At 36.1% G+C, this 12529-nt stretch overlaps 1 protein-coding gene across 1 annotated transcript in view; it reads left to right on the forward strand.

Moving 5' to 3' along the window:
* Positions 1–12529, forward strand: part of TRAK2 (trafficking protein, kinesin binding 2) — a 77765-nt gene that overhangs the window by 49159 nt on the left and 16077 nt on the right. Inside the window, exons 4-10 of the mRNA XM_011974498.1 lie at positions 3261–3337; positions 4856–4972; positions 5991–6200; positions 6728–6806; positions 8869–8999; positions 9747–9821; positions 11512–11649. Coding sequence (XP_011829888.1) covers positions 3261–3337; positions 4856–4972; positions 5991–6200; positions 6728–6806; positions 8869–8999; positions 9747–9821; positions 11512–11649 — 827 coding nt within the window. The remainder of the gene's footprint in view (positions 1–3260; positions 3338–4855; positions 4973–5990; positions 6201–6727; positions 6807–8868; positions 9000–9746; positions 9822–11511; positions 11650–12529) is intronic.

A 12529-nucleotide genomic window follows, 5' to 3' on the forward strand; every position in this document is an offset into this window, starting at 1 on the left:
GTGTCTGGAAATAAGCAAGGATCGTTGCTAATTTCTGTATCATTTAACATATTTTCAACAACTGAAAACTGAAGGGAAAATATGTTTTGATAGGATTGATTTTAACAAAGACAACCTGCTTGGCTATCTCTACCTTCTTGGTTACAGAATTATGATGAAGAACTAGTCTGTGCTTTTTGAAGCATTTAATTACAATGTCTAAAAGCCAAGACATTAAACACTTAAGAGTTTTGCCCTGAGTACTTTTGGAATCGTTCCAAGCAGCATGTCTTTATCAGGAGTGTTGTGTTAAGGAAGAGAAGACAAAACTGATTCCACTGCAGAGAGAAAAATCCATTGTGTTCCTTTCTGTTTTGTGCCTGACATCTTTCTGTGCGATTGAAGAGGCCCAGCTTTTGTGAGTTGGTAGTATCTAGGCTGCGCATACAATGTAAGAATTTGAAAATTCTGATTGCACTATATAACTTCTTTGCCATAACAAATACTTAGGCATTTTAAAGTTCATTTTTGCTTTTTGAAACTTTTTAACAAGGGTTGCTGGGTTTTTGTGGAGTTTTTTTTGTTTGTTTTTTGTTTTCTGGGTTTTTTTCTGTTTGGAAAGATAACATTTGTTCTTTATGGAAAATTGGCAAAACACTGAAAAGAAAACAGATCAGCCATAATCCTTACCCAGAGATAACTACATTAACATTTTAATGTATATCCTTCCAGGCTCTCTTCAATATAGATATTTATAGATATGCTCACACTTTTAAAAGCAAAATTGGGATCTATGCTGTTTTATTACATAACATGCATTCACAGATGTATATGCTGGTATTTCATTCGACAAGGACTTTTTTATGTTCTTAGTGGGGCTGCGGCAGAAACAGTAGCAAAGTGGAAAGAGCTCATTACTGGACTCTTAAATCATCTGAGTTTTTTCTAATGACCTTGTGAGATGAGCGTTATTATCATCTCATCATCTCCATAGTAAAATCCTAGCTTTGCCACTAATAACTTTCTTCGCGGTCTTGAACGTGCCACATAATTTCTCTCAGAGAAGATTCCTCATACAGGAAAGTAAGATCATTAAACTAGATAACTTCTTAAGGTTCAGCTTTAAATTTTTATGCTGTAACAGATGGTAAGCATTTATAGGAAATATATTTTCATTCCTCCTTACTAAAACATATTTTATTCTAAACATTTCTTTACTGTGTTACTGTGTCCTTCATTTTTTTATTCCCCTTTCATCATATATGACTTGTGGTTCACAGTTGTTTTTTATATCCTTAGCTTACTAGTCTTACTCCAAGTTAAATCTGCCACTTCATCTTTAACTCTGGTCAATCATGTCGTGTGTTTTTTAAACTAGTTGTATAAAAACTGGTTTTAACTGAGTCTATAGGATGCCTGATTTTTGCTTTGGGTGTTAACCCTAGATTGGTGATTTTAATTCCTGGCTCCACGTCATTTTCAACACCTGGGAATCTTCTACATACTACCAGCGCCATAGGGCTCCCTGAAATTAATTAAATCAGAATCTGGAGTTAAGAGCCATTGCTCTATACTACATTTGGGTTTACAACCATTGTCTGGTTTTCTGTAATTAGTTTAGAGCATGGATATGTTGATTTTATATTTTTCTCCTAATGTTGTTATTGAGACCAGAAGTAGAGGAGACCATTCACTGTAAGTATTTGCCTTAATTATTTAATCCTTTGTTCCCGCTATGCTACCAAATTATACTGTGTCTATTCCTTAGGCCCAAAAGTCTGTTTCCCTTATCACTGTGGCAAAATCATTGTGTTAGTTTCTCTATTTGTAAATATAAATTCTTTTGGAGTACAAATGTTTATTTCTAGGTTTTAAGAAAAGTTTTTATATTTTCAGTTTAAATCTTTTTTAGTTATCTCCTCATTACCATCAAGCCAGCACTTTGTTTTACTTTTAACTAGGAATAAGGCTGTTATTAATAATTAAGCTATAGGTAATTCCCAGATTCATTTTAGTCAGTGGTGCTAGGGAGAAAATAAAAAGCTCAGATAAAAGTAAAACATATCTAATGATATCCCTTCATACTCAGTGTTTTGGATACCCTAAAGTGTTAAGATGGGACTATGGAACTACGAATTACTGCCAACTCAAAGAATATAAAGTCAGGATCATTTCATACCTACCAGTTCTGTTTAGGAGTAGTAATTATAAACAGTTATATGATACTTAGCAGTTTACCGAATAATTTATTGCTCAGTAGATTATCATATTTGATCTTCTTAATAACCTCATGAGATGTGTTATCGCCTCCATATTTATTATCTGAATCTCAGAAGGGTTAAATGACTTGTTCCAGCTCCCTAAAATTTATGAATTCAGCTTTTCTACTCCAAAACCCCTGTCCTTTTCACACTTCAAGGCAAACTAGTTGTAATAAAAGCAGTCTAAGTCAAACACAGATTTATGTTCTGCAGTAACATATCATGTTCAAAGTCAAAAGAGCCCTCTTTTGTTATGCATTATTAACTTTAAGATACTGTTTAGTGTGACTGGAATCATTGGAGTCATATTTGCCCTTCTCTTTTGAACTAAATTATCCAGGTATATTGACAATTCCTGAATTTGTGAAGTGTAGAAATACAGGGCTTGAATTATACAACTGATAATGTAGCATGCAATTTATTTTATAGCTGAGACCTGGATGGGAGAAAGATTTTTATACAGATAAAGGGTTTTTAATTAAGCTTAAAGGAATAATGGTTCATAACAGAACCAGAAAAAGTCCTACAAGTCCTGTTCCTTGTTTACATTAGCTCATGTGGTAGATGATCATAGATGGTTAAGATAATCACAGCAGAATTCCAATTAAATTCCTTTGTGACAGTATAACCCCTCACTAATACCCGTTAGTAACTTTAATTTAGATTAGACTGTAAATCTATCAGTAACAATCCATTCTCCCAGCCATCATTCTCATAAGTGAGTGTCCCAAACTTCCTGTCTTACCAGGGAAGTAGGAGATAGTCAAGATGTGACTGCCTTATGATCATTTGATACTTTCTTAATTATTGTATGATATGCACTTTGTTTGTAATGATTGGACTATTTCTTGAGTGTCTAATACATGAAACATTCCTTTTTTTCACATATATTTTTATTCTCCTGAATGACTTTTTGTAAAAACCTGAGGTTTTTGTTGTTGTTATCTCTCAATTCTTATTAATATTTAAATTTTTCCATTATTGCTAAAGCCTATAAATAGTTGTTTTTAACTATATTAGTTCTAGGCACAGACAGGGTGGAGCAGATGACCAAAACTTACAATGACATCGACATGGTTACACATCTCCTGGCAGAGGTAGGAATATCTTTTCTTTCTCCAGTACAAAAAGGTAAAACTTGAGGATCAAATTTGCACATCAAATGGAAAATGTTGTATGTGCTCTGGGTTATTTTGTATAAGGTTGTTACTACTGGAACAACTGACATTTCAAAGTAGAATGTTTCCTGAAGTTTATTATTGTGATGATGCTATAGAGGATTTATAGTTAATTATTTATTTAATGGTGGTGGCTGGCCTCCCCTTCCTAGAAAAGCATTAATCTTTAAAAAAAAATAATCATTTTAAAATAACCCCTGCTGTTACTTACCCTACAGCAGAGCTGCTCATTCAGAAAGCAGTATCATTATCATTGCAAATCAATACCTACGGTTTGGAATATCTCCCCTTTTTACTTTTAGTTTGGGCTATGATTTGAGCTCACTTTGTCTATGGCATTTTTGATATATAGTGTATATCCTCTAGTTGGCAATCAGTAGAGGTCTCCCTTTGTACCTGTTTCAGTTGATCTTATTGAAGACAGTCTTTCTCTAACATATCCTTCTCCCCCTACCCCCAGCTCTCCAGAATGATTTCTATGTATGTCGCTTAGTGTATATTTAAAATGAGCCTTAAAAATGTGGAGATAATCCCTCAATTTTCATATGCCTATGGAGAGAAAGGATAGAAGCTTAATTTTATTTATATAATAATTACTGTAAGTAGATCACATACAAGGCAGTGAGATGTATATTGACAGTTTTCTCTCCTACAGAATACAGTCTTCACCACTACCACGCAGATGGAATTCCGATGCCCTTGCCAAGTATCACTATCTGTCCAGAAATAATAACTCTGGGTGGAAGCCTATTGCTTGACTTTTCTACAGACTTCCCTGCATGATTACCACCAGCTTCTTTAGACTTCTTTCTTCTCTATACTCTAGGCAGAATCCTGTGGCCTCAAAATTTGCAGTCTTTTACCTCCTATTTTATTTCATATCATCACTCTTGAACCAGTTGGCAACAGAGCTCTTGGCTGCACTTTCCTCTAAGCTGCTGAATGCACATAGCTTTGCCCTAAATGGAACTCTTTTTTTACATACCCACCTGATCCGTATCTTAAATACCTAATTCTGTATCATTACCATGCTTGATACACAATTGCATTCAACAAATATTTGTTGAGCTATTACTGTACAGACCCCATCCTCATTTTTAAAGACTATGTTCATTTTCCAATTCCCAAAAATTGTAAGTTTAAAGTTTGGGTTGCTAGACTCTTAATTTACTAGGATGATCAATAAATCTCACCTGATATCAAGAAAAGGGATGTCCTCTTTCATTTAGAACAGTGATGGTCATCCCTTTGACCAACGTTTAAAGCACTACCTGTGTGCCAGAGCCTGTGTTTATTTGTGGTATCCGGGCATTAAAATGAATCTTGATGCTTTTTAGAACATTGCTTTTGATTTTACCAAAACTGACCACAGCATTTCTGAACTGCCATGTAATCTTGTTTATACTCAAAAAAAGGGTGTATTTGGTATTTTAACAGAGAGATCGTGATCTGGAACTCGCTGCTCGAATTGGACAAGCTCTCTTAAAGCGGAACCATGTCTTATCTGAGCAGAATGAATCCCTGGAGGAGCAATTGGGACAAGCCTTTGATCAAGTAAGCCTTTGATCAAATATCTGCAGCATGAAATAATTAGGTTTTATGCAGTTGAAAATTTATTTTCCTAGGTGTCCCTGAGACGATGACAATAGATAAATAGCACCAGTACTTGTTGAGTTTGTCGGTGTCCATTAAACTAATCAGTAGAGAAATTAAATGTTAATTGTACAGAGGAGAACTCACATGACTACCTTGGTCAACTTAAAGTCTATATTAAGTATCTGTAATACCTGTGGCACCCTGCTTAGATATTAAAATTGTCCATACCCTTTTGTGTAGACTTTGTGTGTGATCTTATCTGAAATTTATTTTTAAAAAATAGTTACCCAAATATCTTGGCATCTTTATTCAAAAATCAAACAAAGGAAGAAAGGAAAAAGAAACTTTGAAAATATATTTATTCCATAGCAATAAACCTCTATAGTAAGAACTGATTTATTATTAACTCGAATGGTTACATTTCAAATTTTCTGTAACTTGTTATTTTTATCTGGTTTCATTTGCATTTTATGAATGCATTATGGATTATAACATTCAAGCCTTTAGATTGAAACTATTTGTTCCTAGAACTAAAATCAGTACTAGGAAGACATGCACAGTGATATACATCTTAAAATTACAAGCCCTTATGACAACAATTTGAAGTAGGGATCTATTCTGATACTTTGAAGGTTTTTCAGTTTTGTCGTGTTTTCAACTATGACTGTATTATTATCTTAGGTGAATTTTTCTCCTATATTCCTATCATATATACAATATGAAAATTAGCTTTTCTTCTCACCTAGGGTAGAAAAAAAGCTATACTATTGAACTAATGCTCTAAAATTGTAACTTAGGAGATATCTGGGGTTTATTACTCTCTTTTTAGTACTTGTTGCATTAGTCAGTAAAACCGAGCAGCTGATTTTGTGATTTTGTTTTATGATGAAAAATAATTGTTCCATGAATTAGAAACTATATTGCTGTAAATAATGCAAAATAAAGAACATGAAAATCAAGCATTTTATATGGACAGGTTAATCAGCTGCAGCATGAGCTATCCAAGAAAGATGAGTTACTTCGAATTGTCTCCATTGCCTCTGAAGAAAGTGAAACTGATTCCAGCTGTTCTACACCTCTTCGGTTCAATGAGTCCTTTAGCTTATCTCAAGGGTTGCTGCAGTTGGAAATGCTGCAAGAAAAGCTCAAGGAACTGGAAGAAGAGAATATGGCTCTTCGATCCAAGGTACGTTCAACCTAATTCCCATTTTCCTTTACTTTAAAGGCTATAAAGTTCACGTCCAGGTACTATTGAGGTGAAATACGGCATAAGTAAGGATTTGCTATTGGCACTCCAATTAGAGCATCGTGGACAAGGAGCTGTATTTGCCTTGCCTTCCATTGTTCTTATATCCCACTGAAAAGTGGTTAGTAGCAGGTTGACAGTACAATAGTGAAAGTCACAGGATAGAAAATGTATCTTGTGGAGTTTACGCAAGTAACTAAGTAGTTACAACTGTGATAAGAGCTATGTCAGAAATCTATAAGATTCTGTGAACTTGTATAGTATGGGCATCGAGGAAGTCCTACTTAAGCAAGGATCATTTTAGCCAAGGCCAGGGATTAGCCAGGTAGAGATGTATGAACAGGTTGTTGGGTTTTTTCCTTTGTAAGTGATGAAATTTAGTCTTCAAATGAGAATTAAAGGTTTTTGTAGTTATTTCTGTAAAATCAGTAGGAGGTATTGTCACATACTGATTTTTTTTCTTGAAGGCTTGTCACATAAAGACAGAAACTGTTACCTATGAAGAAAAGGAACAACAACTTGTCAGCGACTGTGTTAAAGAACTTCGTGAGTATTACACTCTCTTTTGTACCTTTTGGACAATTCTTTGGTAGGGTATCTCCACCTCAGAAGTTAGATCACTGGTTTCAGTAGAAGCATCTCAAGAAACAATTTTAAATGGTTACTGAAAATCTTGGAATATCACATTGAGCCTACAACCCTAAATAAGATACCATATGTATTTTTAAGAAATATATTTGTTTCAAATTGCAGTTATCATTACAGACCTATGTTTCATAAGTAAGTTATAGCATGTTAGAGTGAAAGGAACCAAAGCGCTCATGTTGTTGACGAGGAAATAGTCCTATAGAGGAAGATGATTTGCCAAAGTCAGAAAACTGATAAGTGGCAGAGCCAGGGCTTAAATGATGGCATAAAACCTATCAATCAATGAGCATAAAGTGCCAGTTATGTTTCTTTAAAGGAGTATGTTTTAGTTTGAGGTAATGTTAACTAATTTTTTAAAACATCAGTTGGAAAAAGATTGGCTTCACTGGAGAAAGATATTTAATTTCTCCGTAAATACAACAGTCATCCCTTACCTGCAGTTTCACTTCTCATTGTTTCCATTAACCATGGCCCGGACTGCAGTCTGAAAATATTAAATCAGACATTCCAGAAATAAACAATTCATGAGTTTTAAATCGCGAGCCATTCTGAGTAGCATGATGAAATGTTGTGCCATCCTAGTCCATACTTCCCAGGATATGAATCATCCATTTGTCCAACATCTCCACGCCGTATATACTACCTGCCTGTCAGTCACTTAGTAACCATCTCTCAGTAGCCGTCAGTTACCAGGTCAATTATCGCAATATTGCAGTGCTTGTGTTCAGGTAACCCTTATTATACTTAGTAATGGCCCCAAAGGGTGCTGGAATATTGTTATAATTGTTTTATTACTAGTTATTAACCTCTTACTGTGCCTAATTTATAAATTAAGCTTTATCATAGTTATTTATTCCTAGGAAAACACATAATATATATAGTGTAGAGTTCAGTACTATCTGTGGTTTCAGATATCCACTGCTGGTCCTGGAATGTATCCCCCACAGATAAGAGGGGACTACTGTATATAGCCTTTTACGTTGAAAGCAATGATATGATAGATAATATCATCAATTCATTTGGGCTATGGGCTTCAAAATGTGATATCTTAGAATAGCAGAATATTAGAGAACCAGAAGGAATATAAATTGAATTTTCTCCTCCACCATGAATCCACTATCCTCCTTTTACACCTTAAAATACAGGAAATGACTTGCCCAAGAGCTCTCAGATCCAGATCTCCTGCCTCCGTATTGCCATCCTTTGAAATGTTAGAGGCTGTCTGTCAATTTTTAAATAGCTTTATATGACACTGAGAAGTAGCTTTTCTGCTTGTATTTACATATCAAATTTTTCATATGAAATAGAGAGTGAATAAATTCCTAGTGGAATTTTAAAGGCTCTATTTTATGTGCATGTAAGAAGGCCAGGCTATAATAATTGCTCTAGGGGCTTTACTCAGTTTGCCATGTATCCCTGAAAGGGGTATGCCTGAAAGTCTGTCTCCTACAGAAGCATTTCCATAGCTTTATCACATTCTGTCATAGATTGTGACTGTTCCATTCTGGAAATGTTCCTTTGTTAGATTTGTTAAGATGAATTTTCATTGCTTGTGGGATTTTATGTCCCTAAAGAGTTCTCAAAGAAATGAATGAGATTATCTCTTTGCACTTGCTCTCCTTTCAGCCCTCTTTCCTCCATAAAGAAAAAGATTGAGCAAATACCATTTTCATAAAGAAAAGGATTGAAGCAAAACCCTTAGCCTCCTTGCCTTTATAAGTCATCTCTCTTTTTAGCTTCATTGACTCCTGTTCGATTCCCAGCATTAGCCTATTTCAGAAGAACCTTTATTTTTCTCTATTGGTTTCTCTGGATTTTTTTTTTTTTTTTATGTTAAAGAAAAATATATTCACAACAGTTCAGTGCTTGTTATAAAACAAGATTTAGCTCACAAGTCATAGTTTGCCAACTCCTTCTCTGCATTTATATTAATTAAAAAAATATATTTTTTGCTTCCAAGGTGAAACAAATGCTCAGATGTCCAGAATGACTGAAGAATTGTCAGGGAAGAGTGATGAGCTGATTCGATACCAAGAAGAGATTTCCTCTCTTTTGTCACAGATTGTAGACCTTCAGCATAAACTTAAAGAAGTAGGTTTTTCATTCATTCAACAGATATTTGTTAAGCACTGACATAGTATCTTACACCATACTAAGTGCTAGATATAGTAAGCAAAATAAACATGGTCCCTGCCCTTTTAAAATGCCCTGATTGCTGTTTTAATCATCTTTACGTCATACAATATATCATGAATAAGTACTTTCAAGTCACCATTTCTCTTTGTAAAATGGGATTAGCGCTTCCTCAGAAAGTGGTATAAATTATTGACTCATGCCCATTGTCCTCTGAACACCTTCATAGGCTTTGTATTTGAATGCCCATCTTATTTAGCTTTTGAAAAGTTAGCTTTTTATAGGCTCTAAGATGATACCCTAGAGAGAAATTCTTCACATGTCTTTATAAGAAAGAAAATAGCTATATTTGGCCAGGTGCGGTGGCTCACGCCTATAATCCCAGCACTTTGGGAGGCCGAGGCAGGCGGATCACAAGGTCAGGAGATCGAGACCATCCTGGTGAACACAGTGAAACCCCGTCTCTACTAAAAATACAAAGAAATTAGCCAGGCATGGTGACGGGCGCCTGTAGTCCCAGCTTCTTGGGAGGCTGAGGCAAGACAATGGCGTGAACCTGGGAGGCAGCGGAGCTTGCAGTGAGCCGAGATCACACCACTGCACTCCAGCCTGGGTGACAGAGCGAGACTCTGTCTCAAAAAAAAAGAAAAAGTAACTATATTTTACTTGGAAAGGCTTCACATGTCTTTTTTAATGTGTTGTTAGCATGTGATTGAGAAGGAAGAACTAAAACTTCACCTGCAAGCTTCCAAAGATGCCCAACGACAGCTGACAATGGAGGTAATGAAATCTTTATCTTGTATAATTCAGGAGGGGAAAGAATGACTAGTTTCTTTCATCTTCATGAATAAGAATTATCAAAGGGGAATTACCAAATTTAAAAAGCAACAGCAAAAGGTTAAGATGAAATTATGAGATCTAAGACAAAACATTTTGGCTGGGTGTGGTGGCTCACGCCTGTAATCTCAGCACTTTGGGAGGCCGAGGTGGGTGGATCACTTGAGGTCAGGAGTTCAAGACCAGCCTGGCCAACATGGTGAAACCCTGTTGCTACTAAAAATACAAAAATCAGCTGTGGCAGGCCTCTGTAATCCCAGCTACCCAGGAGGCTGAGGCAGGAGAATCCTGGAACCTAGGAGGTAGAGATTGCAGTGGAACAAAGCAAGACTTCGTCTAAATAAATAAAGCATTTTAAAAGTCCTGTCTCTAAAACTAGTAACGTGGCAACATTCTTCTTGATTAATAGGGAAAACTTCAACTTTATAAGATTCTTTAGGAGTATATCACTCTTTTACCTGTCGACCTAAACTAGCTCAACAGTTTTTAAAATAAGATAATTTCTAGTAGTAAATCTTTTTGCAAGTATGTCAGGAGAAGTAGCAAAAAAATCTCTTACTTTCTATCTACATAAAATTTTATTTATTAAATATAACTTAGTGATTCTTTAGCATGCATTAGTATCACCTGGGGCCAGGCACAGTAGCTCATGCCTGTAATCCCAGCACTTTGGGAGGCCAAAGTGGGAGGATGGCTTGAGCCCAGGAATTTGAGACCAGCCTGTCCAACATAAGGAAACCTTGTCTCTACAAAAAAATTTAAAAATTAGCTAGGTGTAGTGGTGCATGCCTGTGGTCCCCGCTGTTTAAGAGACTGAGGTAGAAGGATCGCTTAAGCCCAGAAGATTGAGGCTGCAGTGAGCCATAATCACACCACTGCACTCAACCCTGGGCAGCAGAGTGATACCTTGTAGGAGGGAAGGGGAGAGAATCACCTGGGAGAGCAAGTTTTAAATGGCGATTTCCAGGCACCATCCCAAGAGCTTCTACTTCAAGTGGTCTGGTGTGAGAGCCTAGAATCTGCATTTTTTAGTAAGCATCTTCAACCCTGGTGATTCTGATGAGCTGGGGCATATACTGCACTTGAAGAAATTTTATAGTTAAAATATACTCTGAAAATTATGTACTCTTTTATCAGATATGTATGTCTAGTTGTAAAGAAGATTCTGAAACCAGGGTCGAAAACTACTTGTTTAGGAGTATTGAGGACCCTGACATTGTATATAATACTTTGTAGACTCTTGATCTTGTCACTTACAGACTTCAGAGTGATTTTTTTAAAAAGATTAGTATTATACTAAACCTAACTTGACTACAGCTGTTATACTTCCTCTGTTAAGGGTATGAAGCATTCAATATTAAATTAACAGTTCTGGTAGTCTAGCTACGTTTCAGACTTTCAGGAAGTCACATTCATGTGTAATTTTGGCCAAGACACCCCTCCCTAATTCTGGTAGCTCAAAATATATATACTCTTCTTGCTTAGTTTGTTTTAGTCTTTGTATTGAAGTTATATTCATAAAGTTAGCTAGCCCTCTGGATAAAATTAATCCTTATCCCAAAAGGTTTTGGGGGTTTTTTCCCTAATGTTGTTTTGGGAAGGCAATAAAGTACACTACCATCCTTTCTTTTAGCTGCACGAGTTACAAGACAGGAATATGGAGTGTCTAGGAATGTTACATGAATCTCAAGAAGAAATAAAGGAACTTCGTAGTAGATCTGGCCCTGCCGCTCATCTCTACTTCTCCCAATCATATGGAGCTTTTACTGGGGTAAGCGACTAAGAAAGATGCTACGTATTTAATGAAATTTGTTTAAGATTAGTTTGTCCTAAAACTGATACGGTTTATGATGACATAAAGCATCTTGAGAAGAGATTATATGGTTTGTCCTTGTTTCTGGACTCCAATTATTGATTTAGGTCCTAATTTGTATATTGACATCTTCCTTAATACTCTTATTTATTCTAACCGGTGACTTTACAGATATATTGTATCAATAATACTTAAGATGAGCCCTAACGAAATTCAGTTTACGGCTGTGTACCATAGAACTAGTTAAACTTGGATCATCCTACCCTATGCCCACGACCTGCCGCTTACTTAAATGGTGCTTTGAATATCTAAAACCTCTTTCAATAAATCTTGAGTCTCCTGATTTTTTTTTTTTTTTTTTTTTTTTTTGAGTTGGAGTCTCACTCTGTCACCCAGGCTGGAGTGCAGTGGCGTGATCCCGGCTCACTGCAAGCTCTGCCTCCCAGGTTCACGCCATTCTCCTGCCTCAGCCTCCCGAGTAGCTGGGACTACAGGCACCCGCCAGCTCGCCCAGCTAATTTTTGTATTTTTAGTAGAGATGGGGTTTCACCGTGTTAGCCAGGATGGTCTCGATCTCCTGACGTCGTGATCCGCCTGCCTTGGCCTCCTAAAGTGCTGGGATTACAGGCATGAGCCACCATGCCTGGCCGTCTCCTGATATTTTTAACTTGTTAGAATGTAGGCTTTATGAGAACAAGATTCATTTTTGTTTAATTCATTTATAAGCGGTATTTTTTGGATTAAGAATATTAATAAAAACTTTTGAGTTTTTGTTAGAATTTGTAATGTTAGTTCAAAAGAGTTATTTTAACAATCTGATTCTTCTGTGCAATCCTGT

Source organism: Mandrillus leucophaeus, unplaced genomic scaffold (assembly GCF_000951045.1).
Source record: "Mandrillus leucophaeus isolate KB7577 unplaced genomic scaffold, Mleu.le_1.0 Scaffold146, whole genome shotgun sequence".
Lineage (NCBI taxonomy): Eukaryota > Metazoa > Chordata > Mammalia > Primates > Cercopithecidae > Mandrillus > Mandrillus leucophaeus.